This window comes from Schistocerca serialis, chromosome 2 (assembly GCF_023864345.2).
Source record: "Schistocerca serialis cubense isolate TAMUIC-IGC-003099 chromosome 2, iqSchSeri2.2, whole genome shotgun sequence".
Taxonomy (NCBI): domain Eukaryota; kingdom Metazoa; phylum Arthropoda; class Insecta; order Orthoptera; family Acrididae; genus Schistocerca; species Schistocerca serialis.
This window is the reverse complement of record NC_064639.1, coordinates 757,229,447-757,256,404: the sequence shown is the minus strand read 5'-3', so window position 1 is coordinate 757,256,404 and position 26,958 is coordinate 757,229,447. Positions and strand designations below refer to the sequence as shown.

The following is a 26,958-nucleotide window of genomic DNA, read 5'->3' as shown; positions in this document are numbered from 1 at the left end:
TTTTCACCATTGCCTCATTTTTCCATTCACGTGGAATATTTCACTATCCAATGACATTCAAAATACTTCTCCTTTATGAGTAGATAAAAGCTTAAAAATTGCCAGCAGAGGAAACTTGGTATGACAGAAGTTCTATGTGAGTTATGGGAATGGGATGTTTGTAGTACAATCAGCTCAATGAAGTGATTAGCTTTATTATATGAAAATAATACTATAACATTTTTTACTGAATTGATGACTGAACAAGCCGCAACCAACTATTGTAACATTGTATAACTAGATACTTTGTAACAGCAATTAATGAATTTTGTAAAAATGTTCTTGTGTCTGGTAAAGTAATATGCCACACAAATTAATGTAACAACAGTCTTGTGTAGTCAATTTTGTGCATGATAAATTACTAATGTGAACCTGTGTAAGCCTACAGTGTCATCCACTATCTTGGTGTCCAGTTACATAATTGTTGTGCTATTTTATAGGATGTACAGGATGTTCAAGAAATTGATGTGCAGCTACAACATATGCTGGAAATGAATTCCACGAGTGACTATACAAATCTCAACCTGTGTAATTTTATTGGAAAACACTTTCTGCAGTTTTTATAATGATATAGTTCTCACATAAGCAGTTACTCCAGTTTTTAAGTCATGAAGCGTGTATGGGTAATTGCTGCACTCCAAAGAAAAAAGTCTGATGGGGTAACGTCTGGAGAGCGAGGGGGCCATATGTATTTTTAGATAACACATTCCCAAAAAAAGGCATATAGTTGTTTGTTAGCTTTGTGCACAGTAGCATCATTTTGTGAGACCATGAATAGTTGATTTAATTGTACTTTAGCTCAGGCTTGCTCAGACAGCACTCAATGAGTTCAAGTGCTCCTGCTTAGCGCGCTCAGTGCAGTGGTGAGTGGGGCTGAGGGCCAAGGAGGACAACCAATGAAGGCTGCAGGTGGATGCTGCTAGAGCTGGACAGTTGCTGTGTCAGACACCAAGCAGTTTGATGACTAACTTGTGTTAAATTAGATTTATGTTCTGTGTATGTGCTCTTGTCCAAAATATAAAAAGTGGAGAAGCCACTCGTTCAATGCCGAATAGGAATTGCTCTATTTTTTTGTGTCATTTAAAGGCCAAGCAAATGGCTTAATATGCCATCACACTGTTAGGAGGTGGAAAAACATACACATGCCATTACAACACCAGCCACAAAGATGATACAATGCACTTGTTTCCTGACAAACAATGGTAAATTCTGGCTGAACTGATGGCAGCTATTAGGGAATAAAACTGAACCCAATGTAGGTAGAATGGTGACAAAATCTTTGTTGTAGACATCACAGATTATTTGAATTCATTAAGTATCTTAATGCAAGACTGAGAATCATTTGGCAACATATGGGGGGACAATATTGATGCTATCAAACAAAAATTAATCCTGTGGAAAAATCCGTTTCAAGTTTGACATGAAACATTTCCCATAATTCAAAGCAGTCATTTGTGGATTAGACATGATTGAATATTGCTCAGTAATTGAAATATTTTGTCACGAGTGCTCAAAGAGATTCCAAGACATTCTGCAACTGAAGGCAGATTTTGATTTATTTGTAAGAACACTTTCGATTCTTGCTGCTAATGTTCCCCTTACTTCTGACTTGATGTGATTTGTGTACAATGGAGCGCCCAACTCAATGATTTGTTTGTCCAGTTCATAAGTTTACAAGACTTTTATAAAATGTTACCTCGTTAGCAATATCCTCGACTGCACAGACAAACCGCTAAAGTTATTTCAGTGTATGGTTCAACAATTTATGCCATTGTTTTTTCTCCTCTTGTGAAATTAATGAAGTCCTGCTGACATTCCGGTTTAACAGAATTTAATCTGCATAACTGCATATATTTGACTGTAACACAAACCATAGTTCCAGAAATATTACATATTCTAAATCTGTATACTTCACAATATAATGTTAAACGGCTGTGTGTAATGCTTTTTGTAGTTCTTCTTACAATGTTAGCACTATATAATGTGTTTATTTAATCAATTATTAAAAGTTACTACTTTGGCAGAAAAATAAAAAAGTTGAAAATAGACACACATGATAAACTCCTGCTTATAAAAGTAGCTGCTGTATTCACCTCTTAGAAGTAGCTACACTGTGTTGCAAACATGTTTGCCTAAGTAAGTTTCCTGTGTCTGTAGCCTTCAGCATATAGCTATGTCACTTGCAGCTGCTCAGAATAGTGTAGTGCTGGGGGAAGCTGGAGTGCTCAGCGGACTTGACTGCACTCACAGAGTGTGAGTGCATTCCGGGAGCACAAATGTTGGCCAGGCTTGCTTTAGCTGGTTGATGAAATTATGAATCATTGAACATTAATGTTCACTGCATATGGTTTCTTCAAAACACTCCAATTTTATGATCATGCAGTGGCACTCCAAGTACAGAACAAGAATTCTGCATTGACCATAATCGTGTGTTTTATGTGTTAACATGACCAGAGAGGTGAAACCAGGCCTCGTCTGCATGCGAGATGACATCAAAACTATCAGTGGTACTCCTCTCAGTAAAAGATGTAAACCATTTACAATAACAGATTCGCTTTTCATGGCCACATCTTTCAGTTCTTGCACTGCAGTCACTTTATACATAAAGAATTTCAGGGTTTGTCTAACTACTTTATGTGTGGTTACAAACGTGGTATCTTTTTCTTGTGCAATGATTTTCCTGGGCACTGCAATATAGAATCAGAAATATCTAGCAACTTCTCTTCCTTTTGTTTAGGTGGTCTTGCAGTTCGTTTGGCATCTAACACTGAACATTTCTCTTAAAATTTCAGAATAAGTTCATGAACTGCATTACAATGAGGCTTTTGAACGTCCAATGTAATCTACATCTGTAGACCATAGTCTAGTGCACATCATCACCGAGCGAGGTGGTGCAGTGGTAGGACACTGGACTCGCATTCGGGAGGACGACGGTTCAATCCCGCGTCCGGCCATCCTGATTTAGGTTTTCCGTGATTTCCCTAGATCACTCTAGGCAAATGCCGGGAGGGTTCCTTTGAAAGGGCACAGCCGACTTCCTTCCCCATCCTTCCCTAATCCGAGCTTGTGCTCCGTCTCTAATGACCTCGTTGTCGATGGGACGTTAAAACACCAATATCCTCCTCCTCTAGTGCACATCAACTTTCCAAACCACTGTATATCTGTATGTGTTTCAATACCTTGTTTTCTTCAAAATTGGAAAGCTCATTTAATATGTGAAAATAATTTTTCTGCCACACGGAGATAAGTCAGTTATCCCATACTGACCATAAAACATTTTGTAGTCCACAGCTGATTTGGTAATCTTTCTGTTTCCTTTGGTCCATGAACAGCAGGATAGAACTTTGTAATAAATTGGATATAAATAAAGGTGCAAATCTAAACAAAAGTAAAGTGAATTAAAAAAAAATTACGGGTGAAGAAGGGTCATACAGGAGGAAAAAATTAGAAGTGAGAAGAGGAGGAAAAAGTAGAATGATGAAAATAGTTCAATATACAAAGACAAACTGGAAAGAAGTAATGAGAGAGACGTAGGTATTGTGGAAGAGAAATAATGACCTTACAAATTATAAATGGTGAAGAGGAGGGAGGACAAATACTGTGGAGACCAGCATACTTGAAGTCCAGGTGGAAGGTAAGAGTTCAGTTTGTATTGGAGAGCAAGTGCCCAACTCTGGAATGCAGATGTTTTGTTTCCGGGGTGGAAGATCTGGATGTCCAGCATGGATAAATTGGTGGCATAGTTTGTGCTGTTAATTTTCACAGCATACTTGACACTATGATATTGGATGTTGCTGTTGAAAACAGTTTGTCTACAGCTATGCATTCTGAATGACAGCTTGCTGTGTTGATCACACAGATTACAAATGCAAGATTTAACATTTTTGATAGGAATGGGACTAGATCACGTGGAACAGGCAGGATTTCTGTAACTGTGAAATACCTTTGCATTGACATTGTATTAAATTTTTCACTGTTTTATTGCATTAATACATGACATTTTAAACTTATTTTAGTTACTGGCTTTTTTCAATATATAAAATCATTGTGTTTTACTTACAGATGTCTGTGTGAACTAGCCAAACAAATAGGATTTGTTGACCAAGCTCAGGACATATTCAAACTAGAGGAGCAATTATCAACTTTCAGGCATGTTGTAAGTAATTTTTGTAAATTGTACATTGATTCCGTCGTCAGTTTTTTTAAATTTTTTAATGGTTTGAATATTAGGACAAACATTTAGAAGGAATTGGGTGACATTGTGATGAAACCATAACGATTTTCTACTGTTTTTTTAAACAGCTGTGTAAATTGTTATTCTTTTTCCTGTGGGAGGGAAACATACAATTTCCTTCCACATACCAGTTCAGCTAAGACAGTGTTTCAGCACTAATGAATGTTGTTGACTGCATTGTAGAAGTTGTTACCAATTCTTAAGAATAGAATATATGAAGAAAGATATACAGATTATGAAGCAGTCCATCTGCCTAAGCGTTGCTACTCTGCAATTCAGAGCTAAGTGCCTGGCACTTTCACACTATTTCTTCACCATTCCGCTCTTGAACATGGTGCTGAAAATTAACACTTAGATCTCTCTGTGCATGCTCTGATTTTTCTTATTTTATTATCATTATCAGTTCCCCTTTGTAGATGTGTGTTAGCAAAATATTTTTACATTCAGAGGAGAAAGTTGGAGATTGAAAATTTGTGAAAAGATCTCACTGCATCGAAAAATGCCTTTCTTTTAATGATTATCACAGCAACTTGCATATCGTATCTGTGACTTTCCCTCCCCTTGACAGTACAAAATGAGCTGCCCCCTTGAACTTTCTAGACATCCTCTGCCAACCCTATCTGGTAAGGGTCACATACTGAACTGTAGCAGAGGATGAACAAGTGTTGTGTAGGCTGTCTCTTTTGTGGATTTGTTGTATCTTGTGTTCCACCAATAGAACACAGTCTTTGGTTTGCCTTCCCCACACTGTTATTTATGTGAATATTTCAATTTAAGTTGTTCACTATTGTTATCTTGAGGTATTTAGTTGAATTGACAGCCTTTAGATTTTTATGATTTATCATGTAACTGAAATTTAATGGATTCTTCTTAGAACTTGTATGGATAGCTTCAGACATTTCATTACTTAGTGTCACTTGCTAGTTTTTGCAATCTTAGATATCGTGTCTAAATCATTTTGCAATTGGTTTTGCTTTTCTGATGACTTAACTAGATTGTAAATGACTGATCATCTGCAAACAACCTAAGAGGGCTGCTCAGATTGTCTCCTGAATCATTTATATCGATTAGGGACAGCAGAGGGCTGCCAGATTCCTTGGGGAGCCCCAGATTGCTTTTCTGCTTTTCTCCATGACTTTCTGTCAGTTACAACAAACCGTGACCTTTCTGATAGGAAACCAGGAATCCAGTCGCAGAGCTAAGATGATGCTCCATAATGGTATGTTTTATTAGAAGCCATTGTTTGAACAGTATTTTTAGAATCTGTGCTGACTGTGTGTTAATATGTCATTTTCTTTGAGGTAATTCTTCCCGTCTTGAGTATTGATGTGACCTATGCAACAAACCAGTCATGGATCTTTCGATGAGTAAATGGTTGCATGTGATTGTGAAGTATGGGGCTTTTAAATCAGAGTGGTCTGAAAGGAATGTAATTGGTGTACAGTCTGCACCAGAAAACTTGCTGTTATTAAGTGATGAGAGTTGCTTCACTACATTGAGGATATCTGCTTCGAAGTTGGCAACGGTTCTTGATTTATATTCTAGAATATTTACTTTGTCTTCCTCGGTGGAGAAACTTCAAAAAGCTTATTTACTAACTCCCCCCCTGACACTTTCATCAGTTACATTATAATTACTGTCGCACAGTAGAGGTACTGATTGTGTCTTGCTGTTGGTATACTTTACATATGGCTAAAATCTCTTTAAATTTTGTGCCAGATTTTGAGACATAGTTTCATTGTGGAAACTGTTAAAAGCATCTCGTATTTAAATGTGCACTAAATTTTGAGCTTCTTTAATACTTTGCCAATCTTGAGAATTTTGCATTTCTTTTGTTGCTTCTGAACAGTGTTGTGACCTGCATGTACCATGGGGGACCAGTTCTATCTCTTATTAATTTATTTGGTATAAAGCTTTCAGTTGCTGTCAATACTGTTTCTTTAAATTTAAGCCACCTCAGGTCTGTACTTACACAATTGGTTTGGAAGGAAGGAAGATTTTTTTTAGGAAGGCATCAAGCTGATTTTTATCTTATTTTTTTAAGTAGATACATTTTGAACTTATTTGTGGTAGATTTGGATGTCACAGGATTCAGTTTCACTAAGGTATCAGATAGATTATGTAATGGTAAGACAGAAATTTAGGAACTAGGTTTTAAATTGTAAGACATTTCCAGGGGCAGATGTGGACTCTGACCACAATCTATTGGTTATGAACTGTAGATTAAAACTGAAGAAACTGCAAAAAGGTGGGAGCTTAAGGAGATGGGACCTGGATAAACTGACCAAACCAGAGGTTGTACAGAGTTTCAGTGAGAGCATAAGGGCACAATTGACAGGAATGGGGGAAAGAAATACAGTAGAAGAAGAATGGGTAGCTCTGAGGGATGAAGTAGTGAAGGCAGCAGAGGATCAAGTAGGTAAAAAGACGAGGGCTAGTAGAAATCCTTGGGCAACAGAAGAAATATTGAATTTAATTGATGAAAGGAGAAAATATAAAAATGCAGTAAATGAAGCAGGCAAAAAGGAATACAAACGTCTCAAAAATGAGATTGACAGGAAGTGCAAAATGGCTAAGCAGGAATGGCTAGAGGACAAATGTAAGGATGTATAGGCTTATCTCACTAGGGGTAAGATAGATACTGCCTACAGGAAAATTAAAGAGACGTTTGGAGAAAAGAGAGCCACTTGTATGAGTATCAAGAGCTCAGATGGAAACCCAGTTCTAAGCAAAGAAGGGAAAGCAGAAAGGTGGAAGGAGTATATGGAGGGTCTATACAAGGGTGATGTACTACAGGACAATATTATGGAAATGGAAGAGGATGTAGATGAAGATGAAATGGGAGATATGACACTGCGTGAAGTGTTTGACAGAGCATTGAAAGACTTGAGTTGAAACAAGGCCCCAGGATTAGACAACATTCCATTAGAACTACTGATGGCCTTGGGAGAGCCAGTCCTGACAAAACTCTACCATCTGGTGAGCAAGATGTATGAGACAGGCAAAATACCCTCAGACTTCAAGAAGAATATAATGATTCCAATCCCAAAGAAAGTAGGCGTTGACAGATGTGAAAATTACCAAACTATCAGTTTAATAAGTCACAGCTGCAAAATACTAATGCGAATTCTATACAGACGAATGGAAAAACTGGTAGAAGCTGACCTCTGGGAAGATCAGTTTGGATTCCGTAGAAATGTTGAAACACGTGAGGCAATACTGACCCTATGACTTATCTTACAAGGGAACCTCCCCATCGCACCCCCCTCAGATTTAGTTATAAGTTGGCACAGTGGATAGGCCTCGAAAAACTGAACACAGATCGATCGAGAAAACAGGAAGAAATTGTGTGGAACTATGAAAAAATAAGCAAAATATACAAACTGTGTCGTCCATGTGCAATATAGGCAATATTAAGGGCAGTGTGAGACGAGGAGAGCCGTGGTCCCGTGGTTAGCGTGAACAGCTGCGGAACTAGAGGTCTTTGGTTCAAATCTTCCCTCGACCGAAAATTTTAACTTTTTATTTTCAGTTTATGTGACAAACCCTTATGTTTTCATCACTTTTTTTGGAGTGATTATTACATCCACAAGAAAACCTAAATCGGGCAAGGTAGAAGAATCTTTTTACCCATTCGCCAAGTGTACTAGTTAGGTGGGTCGACAACATATTCCTGTCATGTGACGCACATGCTGTCACCAGTGTCGTATAGAATATATCAGACGTGTTTTCCTGTGGAGGAATCGGTTGACCTATGACCTTGCGATCAAATGTTTTCGGTTCCCATTGGAGAGACACGTCCTTTCGTCAACTAATCGCACAGTTTTGCGGTGCTGTCGCAAAACACAAACACTAAACTTATTACAGTGAACAGAGACGTCAATGAACGAACGGACAGATTATAACTTTGCGAAAATAAAGAAAGCAAAATTTTCAGCCGAGGGCAGATTCGAACTAAAGACCTCTCGTTCCGCAGCTGTTCACGCTAACCACGGGACCACGGCGCTCCTCGGCTCACATTGCCCTTAATATTGCCTATCTTAGGCATGGATGACCCAGTTTGTATATTTTGCTTATTTTTTCGTAGTTCCACACAACTTCTTCCTGTTTTCTCGATTGATCTGTGTTCAGTTTTTCAAGGCCTATCCACTGTGCCAACTTATAACTAAATCTAAATCTGAGGGGGGTGCGATGGGGATGTTCCCTTGTTAGAAAATAGATTAAGGAAAGGCAAACCTATGTATCTAGCATTTGTAGACTTAGAGAAAGCTTTTGACAATGTTGACTGGAATACTCTCTTTCAAATTCTAAAGGTGCCTGGGATAAAATACAGGGAGCGAAAGGCTATTTACAGTTTGTACAGAAACCAGATGGCAGTTATAAGAGTCGAGGGGCATGAAAGGGAAGCAGTGGTTGGGAAGGGAGTGAGACAGGGTTGTAGCCTCTCCCCGATATTATTCAATCTGTATATTGAGCAAGCAGTAAAGGAAACGAAAGAAAAATTCTAAGTAGGTATTAAAATCCATGGAGAAGAAATAAAAACTTTGAGGTTTGCCGATGACATTGTAATTCTGTCAGACACAGCAAAGGACTTGGAAGAGCAGTTGAACGGAATGGACAGTGTCTTGAAAGGAGGGTATAAGATGAACATCAACAAAAGCAAAATGAGGTTAATGGAATGTAGTTGAATTAAGTCGGGTGATGCTGAAGGAATTAGATTAGGAAATGAGACACTTAAAGTAGTAAAGGAGTTTTTCTATTTGGGGATCAAAATAACTGATGATGCTCGAAGTAGAGAGGATATAAAATGTAGACTGGCAATGGCAAGGAAAGCGTTTCTGAAGAAGAGAAATTTGTTAACATTGAGTATAGATTTAAATGTCAGGAAGGCGTTTCTGAAAGTATTTGTATGGAGTGTAGCCATGTATGGAAGTGAAACATGGACGATAAATAGTTTGGACAAGAAGAGGATAGAAGATTTTGAAATGCTGTGCTACAGAAGAATGCTGAAGATTAGATGGGTAGATCGTATAACTAATGAGGAGGTATTGAATAGAATTGTGCAAAAGATGAGTTTGTGGCACAACTTGACAAGTAGAAGGGACCGGTTGGTAGGACGTGTTCTGAGGCATCAAGGGATCACAAATTTAGCAATGGAGGGCAGTGTGGAGGGTAAAAATCGCAGAGGGAGACCAAGAGATGAATACACTAAACAGATTCAGAAGGATGTAGATTGCAGTAAGTACTGGAAGATGAAGAAGCTTGCACAGGATAGAGTAGCACGGAGAGCTGCATCAAACCAGTCTCAGGACTGAAGACCACAATAACAACAACAAGATGAGCTTGTAGTCACTAATCCGAATATCCATCTTAATGCCTGGGTTATTTGTTGCTAAGAAATCGAGTATGTTTTCATGGCCATATACACTTTGAGTGGACTCGTGAAATAACTGCTCAAAATAAATTTTGGAGGAAGCACTTACTACAATTTTGGTCAATGTTTTATACCTGCTGCCGGCTTGGAACATGTATTTTCATCAACATATTGAGAATAAATTGAAGTCGTTACCAATAATAAGTGTGAGAGTGGGGTACCTATTTGAGGCAATACTTAAACTTTCTTTGAACCTTTCAGCAACTGTTTTGTTTGAGTTGGGGGAGTTGGTGAAAAGAACCTATTATAAAACAACAGAACATCCAGGATGGAATAGCAGATATATTATGAAAAGGACAGATTGTTGTTCACCATGTAGAGGAGACGTTCAGTTGCAGTCAGTCAGAACAAAAAGACTGCTACATGATAGAGCTTTTGGCCAAAAGGCCTTCTTCTAACATAGAAAACACACACACACACACACACACACACACACACACACACACACACACACGTGACCACTGTGTCTGGCCACTGATGCCAGACCGTATACACCAACAGTGCTTGATGGGAAAAGCAATCTGTGGGTGTTGAGGGTAAGGAGGAAGCTGGGGCAGGGGCAGGGGAGGATAGCAAGGTAGAGGTGGGGAAAGGTGTCAGGCTGCTTCTGGGAGAATAAAGGAAGGTGGTGGCTGACTGTGTAGCTGCCTCGTGGGTGTAATGGAACCCTGATTTATTAAGGAACCTGATACCCCACCATTCTATGGTGCAAGTCAAGGAATTTGCAGCCTATACAATTGCAGGACCATCTGACCCTCTGACTCAGACCCTCCTCTTTGTTCATTTTCTGCTGTCATTAGACAGTAAAACTTGCCCTTGCCTGTGATTTGGAGATGGCCATTCAAATCACTGGACAGATGTGTAGCAGTTGTGACCATACAGAAAGCCATGTGGTGCTTGCCGTGAAGACTGTATAGGAGATAAATTGTTTTTGCATATGGCCCTGCCTCTGATGTGATTTGAAATAGCAGTTACAGGACTGGTAAGGGAAGAGCTGAATGAATCACAGGGTCATATATGAAATTTGCTGATGGAAATAGAAGCTCTAGAAATCATTCTCAAGTCTCTATCTTGAAGATTCATCAGTTCCTATTTCCACTTCATTTCCTGCTCTATCTTTCTCCTCTACTTCATTTAGATATTTGCAGAGATGTATCTGCAATTACACTGTTTAATCAGAACTTTCCCCCTGTACTCAATTCACCTCCACTTGTCCACCACCTTCATTCTGTGCACCTATTTGTAATGTAAGCTATCTCTCCCTGTTCCTGGGCAAAGATTGTCTGCCACATATCCCTCTTCTCCTTCTATCCCTCCCTCATCCAATCCTCCACTCCTTCGTTACCATTGCCTCCATGTTCCATCCTTTCATTTCATTGAAGACAACCACTCACCCAAGTCAATCATAGTGCCACTTCCTTTAAAACAGAGCTTCTCACAGCACAAGCTTTCATTAACGTATCATGTTTACAAATATCTTCGTACTTCAACATTTATAATGAATCTTATTATATTGCCACGTAGAAGAAGGTGTAATTAGATGAATGATGAACACTAACTTCACTTAATGAAGGTTTATTCAGCACTTGTACATACAAGGGCGCGGAGCGAACTGCCTCCGGCCATAACACATACGGTATATATACAGTTACAGAACACTCCAGTTCAATGATTCTTGACATTTCTGGATACTTATAGGGCATACTTGAACCGAATATAGAAATTAAAATTTTACAATTCAGGTGAGTTTTGAACTCACATCCCTCCATGCAACAGTCTAGTATCATAACTGCTATACCACACTGACGGTGCTACTCAGTTTGTTCTGCGACATTGCTCCCTCCTTAACAGAACAGCGTCTCAGTGTTACGGCATCCTAGTCCAGGAATGAGTCATTGGTCCCGCATACTTCGACTCCCGATGACTGATGTTCACCCTGGCAGTGATCTTAGAACCTCCTTTGCCGCTATGCTCTTCGTCACCTTTCCGATTGTTGCCTGTTGCTCGAACTTCGAATTTACCCTGGGTTGCAGGATCCTTATAGGGCTTCATTCGAATGATGTGGACTATATCTCTGATCTTTCGTTGTCTTGTGTCGGGGTCGAAATCTTCAACTTCATAAGTAACCTCAGACAACTGTCTTACAACCTTACAAGGTCCAAAGTAGCGCCTGAGGAGCTTCTCAGAGAGACCAACCTTCCGGACAGGAGTGAATATCCAGACGAGATCACCAGGCTGGCAGACAACAGGGTGGTTGCTCACGTCATACCTTTGGCGATCGTTTTCTTGAGCCTGCAGCGTGCGAAGTCGAGCTAACTGCTGAGCTTCCTCAGCTCTGGTTAACACCTGGCCGATGTAGTCATCGTCCACGTCCTCAGGATGTAACGGAAACACAACGTCCATTGTCGTAGTCGCCTAACGCCCATACACCAGCAAAAATGGCATAAATCCTGTGGTGTCTTGTTTGGCGGTGTTGTAGGCAAACGTCACAAAAGGTAGCACCTCATCCCAGTTGCTCTGCTCAACATTGACGAACATTCATAGCATGTCAGCCAAGGTCTTATTTAGGTGTTCAGTAAGCCCGTTAGTGTGCGGATGGTAGGCACTCGTCATGTGATGAGTAATGTTGCACCGACAGTTTATCGGTGTCACAAGATTCAATTGAAAAACTTTCCCTTGATCTGTAATTAATGACCTTGGGGCACCGTGTTTTAATACAATGTCTTCCATGATGAATTTGGCTACCTCAAATACTTTGGCTGTTTTCATGGCTTTTGTAATGGCATAGCATGTCAGATAATCAGTGCAAACAATAATCTATCTACTGCCACTAGCAGATGCTGGAAATTGTCCGAGGAGGTCAATCCCAACATGCTGGAAAGGCATTTCGGCTGGTGGAATTGGTATGAGTCGGCCAGGTGGTTTCTGAGGAACTGCCTTTCTCCTCTGGCACTCTCGGCAGTGTGACACATAGTGACAGACACTCCTAAATAAACCTGGCCAGAAAAATCTCTTGCGGATCCTATCGTACGTCTTAATAAATCCTAAATGTATGGCTTCATCTATGTCATGGAATTTCTGTAGAACGTCTAAGCGCATGTGTTAAGGAATGACTGGTAGCCACCTCTTTCCAAACAAATCAAAGTTTTACTTGGAAAATAATCCATTAACTACCTTAAATTGTCCTTTCACATCCTCTGACCGATTTAAGGCAAGCGTAATTTGAGACATCTTGGCGTCCTTCTTCTGCTCAGCAGGGAGATCCTGGAGTGTAGCGAGACAGTCACAATCTTCATCAAAGTCTTGATGGTCTTGCACAGGGTTTCTTGAGAGACAGTCGGCATCTTGATGTTTTCTTCCACTTTTGTGCACTATGGTAATGTCATACTCTTGAAGACGTAGTGCCCACCTGGCGAGTCATCCTGTTGGATCCTTAAGACCTGTCAACCAACAAACTGAATGATGGTCTGTAACAACTGTGAATGGCCTTCCATAGAGATACTGCCAAAATTTGCACATGGCCCAGATCACAGCAAGACATTCTCTTTCTGTAGTTGAGTAGTTTCTCTCGGCTTTTGTAAGTGTTCTAGAAGCATAGGCTATAACCTTCTCTTTTCCATCCGAAAATTGCACCCAGCACAGATCCCATACCCACTGCCATCTGTGTGTAGTTCTGTAGGTGCTCTCTCATCATACAGACCAAGTACAGTTTCAGTCATCAGAGATTTCGCAGCACATCAAAAGAATCTTGTTGAGCACCACCTCAGATAAATTTAGCACCGGCTTTTAACAATTCTTCGAGTGGCCTGGCTTTGATACAAAAGTCTTTGATAAAGCAACGGTAATAAGAACATAATCCGAGGAAGCTTCTCACATCTCTAATACTCTAAGGAACAGGAAATTCCGTTACAGATCTCACCTTTTCTGGGTCGGGCTGCTCACCTTTATTTAACACAATGTGTCCAAGTATTTTGATTTCTTTTGCTCCAAAGAGACACTTTCTTGGATTAAGTTTCAGTCCGTCTTGTTGGAGACACTTAAGAACGGCCCTCAGTCTTTTTATATTTTCATCAAATGTGTCTGAGAACACTATTATGTCATCTAAATAACAAGACACATCATCCAGTTCAGGTAACATAGAAGATTATCCATCATCCATTCAAAAGTTGCTGGTGCATTACACAAACCAAACGGCATTACCTTAAACTCATACAGGCCCTCAGGGGTGATGAATGCAGTTTTCTCACAATTAGCCTCATCTACTTCGATTTGCCAGTATCCCAAGTACATGTCCACGGTTGAGAAAAACTTAGCCCCCTTCAGACAATCTAGTGTATTGTCAATTCGTGGAAGGTGGTTAACGTCCTTTTTAGTTGTCTTATGAAGCTTCCTGTAATCAACACAAAAGCACCAATTGCCATCCTTCTTCCTGACAAGAACCACTGGTGATGACCATGGGCTCTGCGAAGGCTGAATGATGTCATTCTTCTTCATTTTCTCTACCTCGTTGCGAATTATTTGGCGTTCTGTTGCTGACACACGGTATACTCTGTGGCTTATTGGTTGACGGTCTCCAGTACTAATCCGGTGCTTCACCATCGACTTGTCTAATTTGCTCTTCACCTGCGGATTGAAGCATTCAGAGAACTATTGAAGAATGGCAAGTAGCTTCTTCTGTTGTTCCTTGGTGGGATCTGGTGATAATCGAGCTAGAAGATCTTGTTTCATAGTGGTAGCGTCAATTTCGTCCACAGACTCGGCATGGGAGGTTTCTATGACGCTCAGCTGTTCTGCAATTAACGGCTCAGCATTTGCTATGCATATGCATCTTGGAAGGATCTGCGGTTCTCGGCGACAGTTAACTATCCACAGTTCACTGAATCTGTTCTTAAACGAGACGACAGAGGTTGGGATGACCAAGTTATTCTTTGGTTGTATGCTTCCCTTACATTCCACTACAAGATCCATGGAGTGATGCATGGTATGACACATGACAGTTACCTTTCTAGTGCTGACTGCAGGAATGATCACTTCATCCAGCACACATACTTTCCACGCACTCTGATGCGCATCTTCCTGTCTGCAGTATCTCATCTCGTCTAACATAATCTTCGAGCGACCACAATCTATAATTGCCTGAGAAGCTTTCAAAAAGTCCCATCCGAGAATGACGTCACGACTACACTCTTGTAAGACGCTGAATTCTAAGGGCTGTGTATGGCCACCTATACCCACACGATTGACACATCTTCCTGTAGGTTTTACATATTTCCCATTAGCCACCATCAGCAGAGATGTTTTGTTATCGACGAATACGGTTTTCTGCAACTGACAATGGTACTTCTCCAAAATGACTGAATATGATGCTCCAGAGTCCACAAGAGCTTGGGCTGGTCGGCCATCCGTGAGGATATCGATGTAGTTTCCTATCATTTTTGTAGTGATAGACGGCAGAGGATTTTTCTCTTCGGCCGCCTCACCTCCAAGAAAGGTTGCATCCTTTAATTTTCCAGATTGCGGAGGCTAGGTGATTAGCTGGAGCTTCTAAACAGCAATGGAGACCTTGATCGACGTGTTGGAGAGCATCCTCTCCAGCGGCTAGCTTGCGGCGATGGTGACCTACGTCGTCCTGCACCCACATCTTCTTGTTCATCTTCGTTGTCACGGAGTTGGCGTCGGCTAAGATCGATCTTCTGTCTTCTGGTGCAGGTGTCATCAAATATTTGCTGCCTTTCTTGACAATAGCACACCACGTGTCCCGGTCGTCTGCAGTGGAAACATACTGATTGGTTATACTGGGTCCTCCAGCCTCAGTCTTCCTTGCTGCCCAAACAGGTTCCCCATGCAGTATTGTAGGAATGTAATTTCGCTTGGGTCTTGACTTTTTCACCATTTTAAAGGGAAATGAAGGACAAGAGACTGGGTTCAATGTCTGTCCCATTTCCTCCCTTATGACCTCTTGAAGCATCTCAGTTTTTTGCTCGCCGTGCAATCCAAGTGCCTTCTGAACTTCCTCTCTCACTATCTGACGAAGAATACTTGTGAAATCAGTTCCTTCCTCCATCACGGACATCGATATGACATTTGGAAGCTGTTCAAACTTCTTGCATGTAATTCTTTTTTCTTTAGGTCATTTATGTAGGAAAGGAACTGGTAGGGACCCAATCTCAAAATTTGCAGAACTCCTTGGCCAGTTATTTTCAAGTTTTAGGAGTAATTTCTTGACTTTGAAGTTATTGTTCTTTGTTTTCTGTCAGTCAAGTACGAGTTAAAGCAGTGTCTCTGATTCAGTATATATGCGATATACATTTGAGTAATGAGTGGTTCACTGCAAAAGCTTTTGTCAGATCACAGAATATTCCTGTGACTTTTCTACCCTTATCTAACGAGGAGCGTGTTTTTTGAGTAAACTGATTGACTGCATTTACAGTGCCTTTTCCTTGTTGGAATCTGAACTAGTATTTAAAAATTATTTCATTTACAGTAAGAAAATTTTGAATTTGTTTTGTTGGAATCTTTGAACATTTTAGAAAGTACCAGCAGAAGAGAGATAGGACGGTATTCCCCATCTTCTGTCAATCCCTTTTTGAATAGGTGTTTTATCTCAGCTAACCTAACCTAACCTAACCTAACCTTTTTAATACATTTGCAAAACATCCCTGCTCAAAAGATTGATTTGTGATTGCTGACAGTGGTTGTGAAATGATGCTGTACGCTCTCTGGATTACAGATGTCAGTGTTTCATCCTACCCAGATGGTGTTTTCTTTTTTAGAAACGGAGTTTTGCTTTCCACATCCCTGTGGGTGATTTTTTTGAAAGATATTTTCGAGTTGATTTTCAATCTTATGACTGTTTTTTTTGTGACAAAATAAATACACTCTTGCAAGTGATGAAGTAAACATCTGCAGTGAATGACTTGAAACAGCTGCATGAACAATGGGGGCATGCCAGTACATGGATACTCTAACAAATGTTAGCTAGGGTAATTGTTGAAAGACTTACTGTAATAAAACAAGATCTTTCTGTGAACCCTGTCATCTAGGCAAGGTGCATCAGCTTAAGTTCAGCAACAACTACAAACACAGGTGAATTTATGTATCTACATGTACATCTACATCTATAGTCTGCAAACCACAATGAAGTGCATGGCAGAGGGTATATCTCGGAGTGCAGGAAGAGTGATTGTTCAAATGCTGTAATTAATCTTATCGTGTTGTCATGATCCCTATGGGAGTGATGTGCAGGAGTTACATTATATTCCTAAAGTCATCATTTAAAGCCTGTTCTAGAAACCTTGTAAGTGGGCTTTCTCAGGATAGTTTGTCTGTACTCAAGAGTCTTATAGTTCAGTTTCTTCAGTATCTCTGCAACAGTCTCCCATGGATCAAGCAAAGCTGTAACCATTAATAGTGCCCTTCTCTGTACACATTCAATATCCTCCATTAGCCCTACTTGATATGAGTCGCAATTACATGCAGTATTCTAGGATGGGATGCATGAGTGATTTGTAAGAAATCTTGTTTGTAGACTTATTGAATTTCACCAGTATTCTACAAAGAAACTGAAATCTATCACCTGCTTTTCCCATGATGGAACATACGTGATAATTCAGTTTCACATTCACATAGGCACACAATATGAAGGTGGTGGCAAGAGGAGGTGAATGGTGGATGATTTGGTCGATTCCAACTATGCTATAGTCATAATATACAACATTTTTTTCTTTTTGTGAAATGTGCAATTTTACATTTGTGGACATTTGAAGGAAGTTAGCAATCTTTACACAACTTTGAAAGTTTATCAAGATCTGACCGACTATCTTTGCAGCTTCTTTCAGACAGCACTTTGTTATAGGTAACAGTCTGAGGGTAACACTAATACTCTCAGCACAGTCACTGATATACAGTGTGAACAGCAAGTTACATTTACCCCTATTTATGACACTCCAAGGTAACATGCTGTGTCCTCTCTACCAAAATATTCTCATTTCATTCACAAATTTCGCTACTACTCCTTACTTCATAATGTAAGTGTAGACCAGTTGTGGCTTGAATTCAGAGAAATAATATCAGCAGCAGTTCAGAGATTTATACCAAATAAATTAACAAATTATGGAGCTGATAGCCCCGGGTACACAAAACAGGTCAGAAAATTGTTGCAGAAACAATGTAAAAAAGCATGCCAAATTTAAAAGAACAAAACCCCCCAAGATTGATGATCTTTTACAGAAGTTTGAAATTTAGCTCAGACTTCATTAGGAGATGCTTGTAATAGTTTTCACAATGAAACCTGACAGAAAATCCAAAGAAATTCTGGTCATATGTTAAGTATGCTGGGGGCAAGACACAATCAATGCCCTCTTTGCGTGATATCAATGGAAATACTATCGATGACAGTGCTGTTAAAGCAGAGTTACTAAGCATAGCCTTCCAAAATTCCTTCACCAAAGAAAATGAAATACATATTCCAGAATTTGAATCAAGAATGGTTGACAACATGAGTAACTTAAAAGTAGGTGTTCTTGGAGTAGTGAAGCAACTTTTAAATCACTTCATAATACCAAGTCTTCTGGTCAAGTTTGTATACCAATTAGGTTCCATTCAGAGTATGCTGATGTACTAGCCCCGTACTTAATAAGCGTGTATCATATGCTCCCTCAACGAAAGATCCTTATTGAAAGACTGGAAACTTGCACATGTCACATCAATATTCAAGGAAGGCAGTAGGAGTAATTCACTAAATTACAGGTGCATATCATTAACGTCAGTCTGCAGCAGGATTTTGGAACACATATTGTGCTTGAACATTATGAATTACCTTGAAGAGGACGGTCTATCAGCACACAGTAAATACGGATTTAGAAAATATTATTCTTGTAAAATACAACTAGCTATTTACTCACACAGTGTGTTGAGTGCTATCAACAAGGGATTTCAAATTGATTCTGTATTTCTAGATTCCCAGAAGGCTTTCAACCCCTTATTTCACAAGCGACTTGTAATCAAATTGCAAGCTTATGGAATATCATCTCAGTTACGTGACTGGATTCATTATTTCCTGTCAGAGAGATCACAATTTGTAGTAATCGACAGAAAGTTGTTGAGTAAAACAGAAGTGATTTGTGGTGTTCCCCAAGATAATGTTACAGGCCCTCAGCTATTCCTTATCTATATAAATGATTTAGGAGAGAATCTGAGCTGCCATCTTAGGTTGTTTGCTGGTGATGCTGGTGTTTATCATCTAGTAAAGTCATCTGATGATCAAAATCAATAGCAAAATGATTTATATAAGGCATCTGTATGATGCAAAAATTGGCAATTGACTCCAAAAAATTAAAAGTGTGTGGTCATCCATGTGAGTGCTAAAAGGAATCTGTTAAACTTCAGTTACATGATTAATCAACCCATTCTAAAGACCCTAAATTCAACTAAATACCTAGGAGTTACAATTATGAACAAGTTAAATTGGGAAGGACCCATAGAAAATGTTGTAGGGAAGGTGAACCAAAGACTACATTTTATTGGCAGAACACTTAGAAGATGCAACAAATGCCTACACTGTGCTTGTCCATCCTCATTTGGAGTACTGCTGCATGATGTGGGATCCTTACTAGATAGGATCAATGGATTACATCAAGGAAGTTCAAAGAAGGGCAGGATGTTTTGCATGATCAAGAAGTAGGAGAGAGAGTGTCATAACATGATACAGGATTTGGAGTGGACATCATTAAAACAAAGGTGTTTCTGACTGCAGTGGGGTCTTCTCACAAAATTTCAATCACCAACTTTCTCCTCCAAATGAGAAAATATATTGTTGATGCTGATGACATTGGGTGAAAGGATAATCATAATAAAATAATCTGTCCCGCACGGACAGATATAGGTGTTCATTTTTTTCATTACGCTGTTCAAGAGTGGAATAACAGAGAATTATTTTGAAACCTAAAATCTACAATTGTGTCCAAAAATTGATTGTTACACAGACAGCAAATAAAAAAATAAAACCTTTATGAGGAGCCTCAGTGTGATTTGCACATTAGCTATATAAATGTAGATGTAGATCATACTTTTGATAATAAGCATAGATTTGGTTCTGAGTCAAATGCCTTTTGGAAATCGAGAAATACTGCATCTATCTAACTGCCTTGATCCAAAGCTTTCAGTTTGTTGGGTGTGAAAAGAGTGAGTTGGGTTTCGCACGATCGATGTTTTCGGAATCTGTGCTGGTTGGCATGGAGGAGGTATTTTGTTTAAAATAGCTCATTATGCTTGAGCTCAGAAACTGTTCCCAGTTTATACAACAAATCAATGTCAAGGATATTGGAGGGTAGTTTTGTTGATCACGTCTACTACTTTTTTTCCAAGGACTAGACATATAAGAACTGAAGCAATTACACAAAATTAGATTTCTATGAAGGCAGAAAAAAAAACACTGTGGTAAAAATTACAAATTTCCTAAAACTTTTTGAGGTTATAGTAACTAGGAAACTGAAAAATAGAGTATAATTTATGATGAATGTTGATAATATATATTCCTGTTGAAAGGGAAAACTAGACTTAACACGGTATGTTAATTACAATGTGTGTTACAGTAACTAAATCATAAATGCTCATTTACAATGGATTAGTTTATGCAAAATCAATGTTAAATTCCTGACATTGTCAAAAATGTACATTTATTGGCATTGTTATACAGTGAAGTTTGCGGTGATCTATTCTTCGGCAGCAACTGCGAATCACAAATGCTGATCAGATGTCTGCAGTCTTATGTCAATTCAATCAGTTGGCGGTGCAAATTTTCTTGTCAAATTTAAAGATGACTGATCTGGATACAGGACTGCTTATTTTCCCAGTCACAAATCTGATGCCATTCATAAATTCTGTGAATTCAACACTCTTGTATTGAACAGATGTTGTGTGTGGATAATGGTACTAGGTGTGTTAACTATGACACGAAGGGAGCTTCTCAGAAACTTTGGAATCCAGCTGAAAATGATCACTCCACACACTTCAGAACAGAATAGCCAGACAGAGAGAGAGAGAGAGAGAGAGAGAGAGAGAGAGAGAGAGAGAGAGAGAGAGAGAGGTGGTGGTGGTGGGGAGGGGGGTGGGGGTGGGTTGGGGGGGAGGTTGGCACTGTTACATACCAACATGTGATGAATGGAAAAATATGATTACTAACAATATTTTTCCCTGGTTACTAAGAATATTTCATCCCCATGCACCATGGACCTTGCCATCAGTGGGATGGCTTGGTGCCTTAACGATACAGATAGCCTACCACAGATGACACCACAAAGGAGGGGTATCAGTTGAAAGGCCAGATAAAAATGTGGTTCCTGAAGAGGGGCAGCAGCCTTTTCAGTAGTTGCAGGGGCAACAGTCTGGATGATTGACTGATCTGGCCTTGTAACATCAACCAAAACGGCCTTGCTGTGCTGGTACTACAAATGGCTGAAAGCAAGACAATAATACAAACGTAATTTATTTTTCCCAATGGCATGCAGCTCTACTGCATGGTTTAATAGGATATGAGGATGGCATCCTCTTGGGTAAAAGATCTCCAGAGGCTCTGTGTGTGTGTGTGTGTGTGTGTGTGTGTGTGTGTGTGTGTGTGTGTGGGAATCTTCTTGGTAACAAAAACAATATACCTCTTTTGATAGGTGTTATTATTTTGGGCATGCAGTATTTACTTATAACAAGGTTTTGGTATTATCATTAACATTTCAGTTTTCTCTCCACTTTTTTCATATTTTCTGTATACATATTTGATCATTTAAAAGTAATTTCCAGTGTAGTTTGAAATCATATTTTGTTAAAAGCTACTATTTTACATGCTTTCAAAACATTATTGCTTACTTTCATATGATGAATGATGGTTGCATTTCATTGTTTGTCTCTGTGTCCTTATTGTGTCTCCTCTATTCCTCTTCATCTGGTATTTTAAGTGTTGTCATTGCTTGTGTTAGTGCCACTGTGTTCATGTCTTTGTCCTCCCATACATTTGTAATAGCTGTTATTGAGGAAACTGAGTGTTTTAAGAGTTATTATTCTACTTTTTAATACTTGTCATAAGTTTTGTTTTTCCGTGTCATCTAGTGATGAGCAGATATCACATTGCACATTGAAAATGGCATAATAGTCAAAAGTAGCCAGTAGTCAAACATATGTAATAATTGTAATTGAAGGTGGAAAGTATTGCCATCTGTCGTTGTTTATTTTGTTGTGAGTACATTTATTCTTTCATTTTGTTTAGTTTTATTGTTAGTCTTTGCTTGAATTGTATTAAGTCTTTGTTCTATTAGCGAGTTACTCAGGATTGCAATTCTCCACAGCAACCAGAGTTGGTGCGCCGTGATATCAAGTTTGCTAGATCTTTACCGATAGCAAAGTTGAAGTTCCCTTTTCCTCACATGGTTGCTGTTGTAGTTCGAGAACACAGTAGAAGAAATTTGCAGCTCATGGCTCAGGGCACTGCAGACATCATACTAGACGCATGCATTGAGTTCTGGGATGGTTATGATTTATGTCCACTAACTGCAAGTGACAGGTAAGCATCAGTTCTTATAGATTGATGACGTAACTTACTTGAGAGCATGTCACTTTTATTGTGTACAAATTAAGTACCCCACAATATATTTCACATTCACTTCTGTGTATAGAATGAGATTTCATGTTATTATTATCAAGAGTTCCACAGACTGAGAGATTACTATTGCTTATTGCAGTAAAGCATTTGTGATGTGTCCCTCTGAGGGCATCTTAAACTTTCTGGAGATAGGAGAAAACATTTTCCATAGAGAGTGACACTCCAGGAGACCTGTTGTAGGTCCAGACACATTGTTGGCCTGCAGGGTCTGCAACATATTATTCTTAACCTTCAGCATCTGAAACACATTGGAGGTCCTATTCAAAGAGAACAAGAAAATTTGTGACCCAAGAAGACATAATTTTTGCAGATCTCAGCAAACTATATGTTACTCAAAGTAATGCAGGAACACTTTTAGAGAGGAAAATTCTTGTTGAGTACATGTTTTGGTAGAATGTGAAAAGAGCATTTTGTCTGATGGCAATAAAAGTTGCTAAAAAAAAATAATTTGACTCACTAGATGAAAAATGTGCACTGACTAATCTTATGTAAAGTGGCAATTCTGCATTGGTTATGTACACACATGATGATTCTCAGTAAGAATCACAGCCATTAGACCCATATCTCAGCCCCATTCAGCCACTACAACACTTGATCCCGGTGACACCAAATGGCTGCCTATCTCTGAAACATATCATGAACATTGTGCAACAGCTAATGTCACCCACAGGCCAGTGACCAGCTGGTACTGACATGAAGTAACACACTCAGGGAAATGTCCACCTGCAATGTTCGATTTCTCTCAATGCAATAACATAATGAGCAAATTATTGTTTTCCTTTTCCCTTTCTACTCTTTTTGTTCTTGTTCTTCTCTCTCTCTCTCTCTCTCTCTCTCTCTCTCTCTCTCTCTCTTCTTAAATGAAGTGTTTGGTGGAGAGATATTGTTCATTTCAGAATAGATTTTGTAAAGGGTAACAGCAATCAGTTTAGCTATTTCCGCAATCAGATAAATTTTATAAAAGTAAAAATCCTTGAAATATATGCAAAATACATTCCTGCAACATGTGGACTTATTCATTTTATTTTGTATTGATTGAAAATGTCGCAGTCACGTGCAAATTTTTATAGTTAACAAATGTAATTAATACAAGTCAGCCTATCAGACTGACCAATGTAACAAATCTGTCATCTCTAATGAAATTCGAGAATGAGCTTAACAAGGTGTTTTCTATATAAATTCACTAGATAAATGGTTCCCATTGTGGTCCTCAGATACTAAAGAGCTTAAATATCATGGTTCTTTGGAAATGTCACGTTGTTGTTTTCCTCTCACCAACAGATGTCTGTCCATTCTGGTTTAAGGGAGAGTACATTATATGTCAATCTCACCAGACAAAAAATTAGTCACACCAGTGCACACATGCAGACAAATTGTTGAGCCTTTACATATGGTGCAGCGATCAAGTCACGTGCTCAGCCACGTTTTGCACTGCCTCTTACTGAACATAAGGCAGTAGCAATCAGTGAGACATTTATGCTTCAGGGGGACATTGTAAATAAAAATGGGTAAGCATAAGAACGTGGCAGAGTAGCAAAAATAGGCAATGTGTTTGGCCATGCGAGTGTTGATACGTTGTGTGAAGCTGCTGCATTTGTTGGTATTTTGGGCGGACTGCTCATCGTGTTTACAACCACTGGTGATGTAACACATACGGCCATGAAACACGACATCAGAACTGTGGCCGGAAAAAGATCCTGATTGAGAGGGCCTAGAGATGCTTTTTGCAGCTTGTTAATCAGAATCACTTCCAAACCCAACAGGATTGCTGCAGATGGTGAATGAAGGTCCAGCCCCACTTGTTAGTGGGAGAACATTGCAGCAGAAACTGCATGCAATGAACATTTGGTGTCAGTCACCTTGCAAGAAGCCATTGCTCACTAAGGAAGATAAAGGTGCCATCAGCGAAGCTCACCAGACTGAAAGAATTTGTGACTGGTTTTCTGAACAGTCCCCCACCCAATTACAATGTGGTTGGCCTGCAAAATAACCTCGGTTGAACCTCATGGAAAATCTGTGGGACATTTTTGAACATGTTGGAACAGTGTGTAGCTTGCCAACATCAGCCTTCCTGCAATTTGGTGGAATTGCACAATAAAATCCTCAGTGAGTAGCTTAATATGATGTGACATACCCGCACAACCTTCTGAACTCCCTAACTAAACCCAGATGGTTATCAAGTCCAGGGGCAGAATACAAGTAATATATTATTAAATTACACTTGTAATGATTTGTCTAGGGATGACTAATTTCTTGTCCATTGAGCCTCGTATGTTATTCAAACCATGAAACCGTGGTATGACTATGTGGCCACATACACGACATACTGTGAGGTATAAAAGTTAACCTCAGATGAATAAAAAATAAATCTCAGGTATATGAATTATCAGTATTACACAATAACAACCACTTGTGATCATTATATATAATCAAATAAGCTGGTATGTTAGATTTTGGATTATTTTCATCTGGAACTTTTCTAGGATACATTTGAGTAAAACTGTGCTTGTACTGCATATTTTTGACATTTTCTACAAAGAATAAATAAACAAAAAACAGGAAGAATAGGTTTGACTATATTTTACAGCTGAAATACATCTTAAGTGTTGTCCTTCCACTATTTACTGGTCCATACGGGGAGGGGGGATGAGGAGTGTAGCTATAACCATAAGCTCTGTGTACTTGCTTCAATGGACACCTTGAACTGAGTCTATGTGGAGTTGTGTGCCATGGAAATGATGAACGAAATACTACATACTGCACCTGAGTTCATTTGTATTTCCCTGACATCTTGTAAGACAAAAAAGGAACTCTCAGATTCAAGTAAAAAAATCCCAGCAGTTGGAAATTAGCCAAATGTTTGCTATTGTAAGACCATTAACAGTTACACAAATTAGGGGACAGATTCACGATGCTACGCAAATCAGACCCAAGTGGGTTTGTATTAAAACTGCACGGGGTGTGTGGCACACTCATACAATGGCCCTTATATAAATCCTATACGAGATGGCTGATCTCTCATATAATTTATTTATTAGATTAATTGATAATAGTTCCCCTCCAAAAAATATGATGGAAAAGGGTTCTGGTAAGTGTGACTGTTTAATAGATAAACGCCATCATAAAAAAATTATAATCACATTTATTTTCTACAAATGGAACACAAAATTCTTCACGAATTTGTACAAGGAACAATCATGTACATGAACATAACCAAATGTGTAAATAATCCTCATCTGATAGAGGTGTTGCCAAAAATCTAGTACAAACGACACTGCATGGAATCTAGTGTGCTTCTATGATATGAGAAGGGGGAGCAAAGAGGACAGGGAAAATGTATAGCATTGATAAGCAAGTGGGTGATAAGGTACAGTGCCACAATATCACCTTAAGGAGGCAAAGTGGTTGTAGGATACAACTGCTGAAAAACCTCATTTCGAATTTTGGGTGGCTGAAAAATCAAACCCTACTGGCTGGAGCTGTGTATTTTACTGACAGTACAGTGCAAGGTGGCATACTGATGACTACCGCTGCTCATAGTTGGTTCCACTGCATGGACAGTGTCTCTACTTTGGAGCCCGACGAAAGCATGGGCATGAGAACAGTCATAAGTGTTTGTCCGTGTGGCCAGACAAGTGGCACTGCAAATGAAGTTACTCTGTGGCAATGGTGGCAAAGTACACGACCGACTCCTACGGTGGCCAGGAACCAATAACCTCACATTCTCTTCTACCCTGCACTCAGAGAGGGACTGCTTTGCTGTGCCAGTACATGGCCAATTGTGGCTGATTAACAAAGCTTTTGCTAATTGTGTTCTTACAACAAACGCAACTACCACACTCCATCAACCTAGGTGCCAATACCACTCCTTCCCATCAACTCCCTACTGTGACCACAAATGTATGCTGACATAACAGTCGAGCAGCCTATCACAGCTTCTGCCATGACTTTGCACAGGATACTTTCTGGCTAAGGCTGCCAACGGAACATGATAACTGGGATGCTATATATGGTGTCATTCTGCTGGCTATCCCGTGAAGCTCGGAGACTGTTTCACTAAAGCGTCCCAAACAATAGCACAACTGTGGCGCTGAGCTGGCATGTTTCTGCCCAAAACTTGTGGCTTTCACTTGCAAACCACCACCAACCACCGTAAAAATGGTGATTGTCTGTCACTCTGGCCTCTGAGACCCAGCATCCAAAGAGAAAGCCACCAGCCATGGGACAGGCCTCTGTCCACAATCTTTATCCCCCCCCCCCCCCCCCTGTCTCCACACACCACCCCTCCTGCTATTGTGGGTGGCTGGCCTCCTCACAGTCCAAAAGTTCCCACTCATCTCCAGCATAAAATGAACAGCATTCTGATATGCATATGTCCTACTCTGAATCTTGTGTTTGCCAGTACACAGCACTCAATTACCTACTTTGCACGACATTGTAATATGGTTGTGAAATGACATTAATTTACATGTTTGAAAATTCAGATTTTAGAAATGCAAGATAGGCTGGCTTGCTGGTAATAAGTGCAATAAGGTAATAAGTGCCTTTAATAAGTGTATGAAGAGACCAGAGGTCCTGCCATCTTGCACAGTTTTAGTGGAC

The 26,958-nt window shown here is 39.5% G+C and overlaps 1 protein-coding gene across 13 annotated transcripts in view; it reads left to right on the top strand.

Annotated features, from left to right (window-relative positions):
- The window catches only part of LOC126457957 (transmembrane protein 94), a 504,907-nt gene that overhangs the window by 187,151 nt on the left and 290,798 nt on the right, over positions 1-26,958 (top strand). For all 13 annotated transcript variants that reach the window (XM_050094697.1, XM_050094693.1, XM_050094699.1 and 10 more), the window contains exons 12-13: positions 4,102-4,195; positions 22,043-22,257. In XM_050094697.1, coding sequence (XP_049950654.1) covers positions 4,102-4,195; positions 22,043-22,257 — 309 coding nt within the window. The remainder of the gene's footprint in view (positions 1-4,101; positions 4,196-22,042; positions 22,258-26,958) is intronic.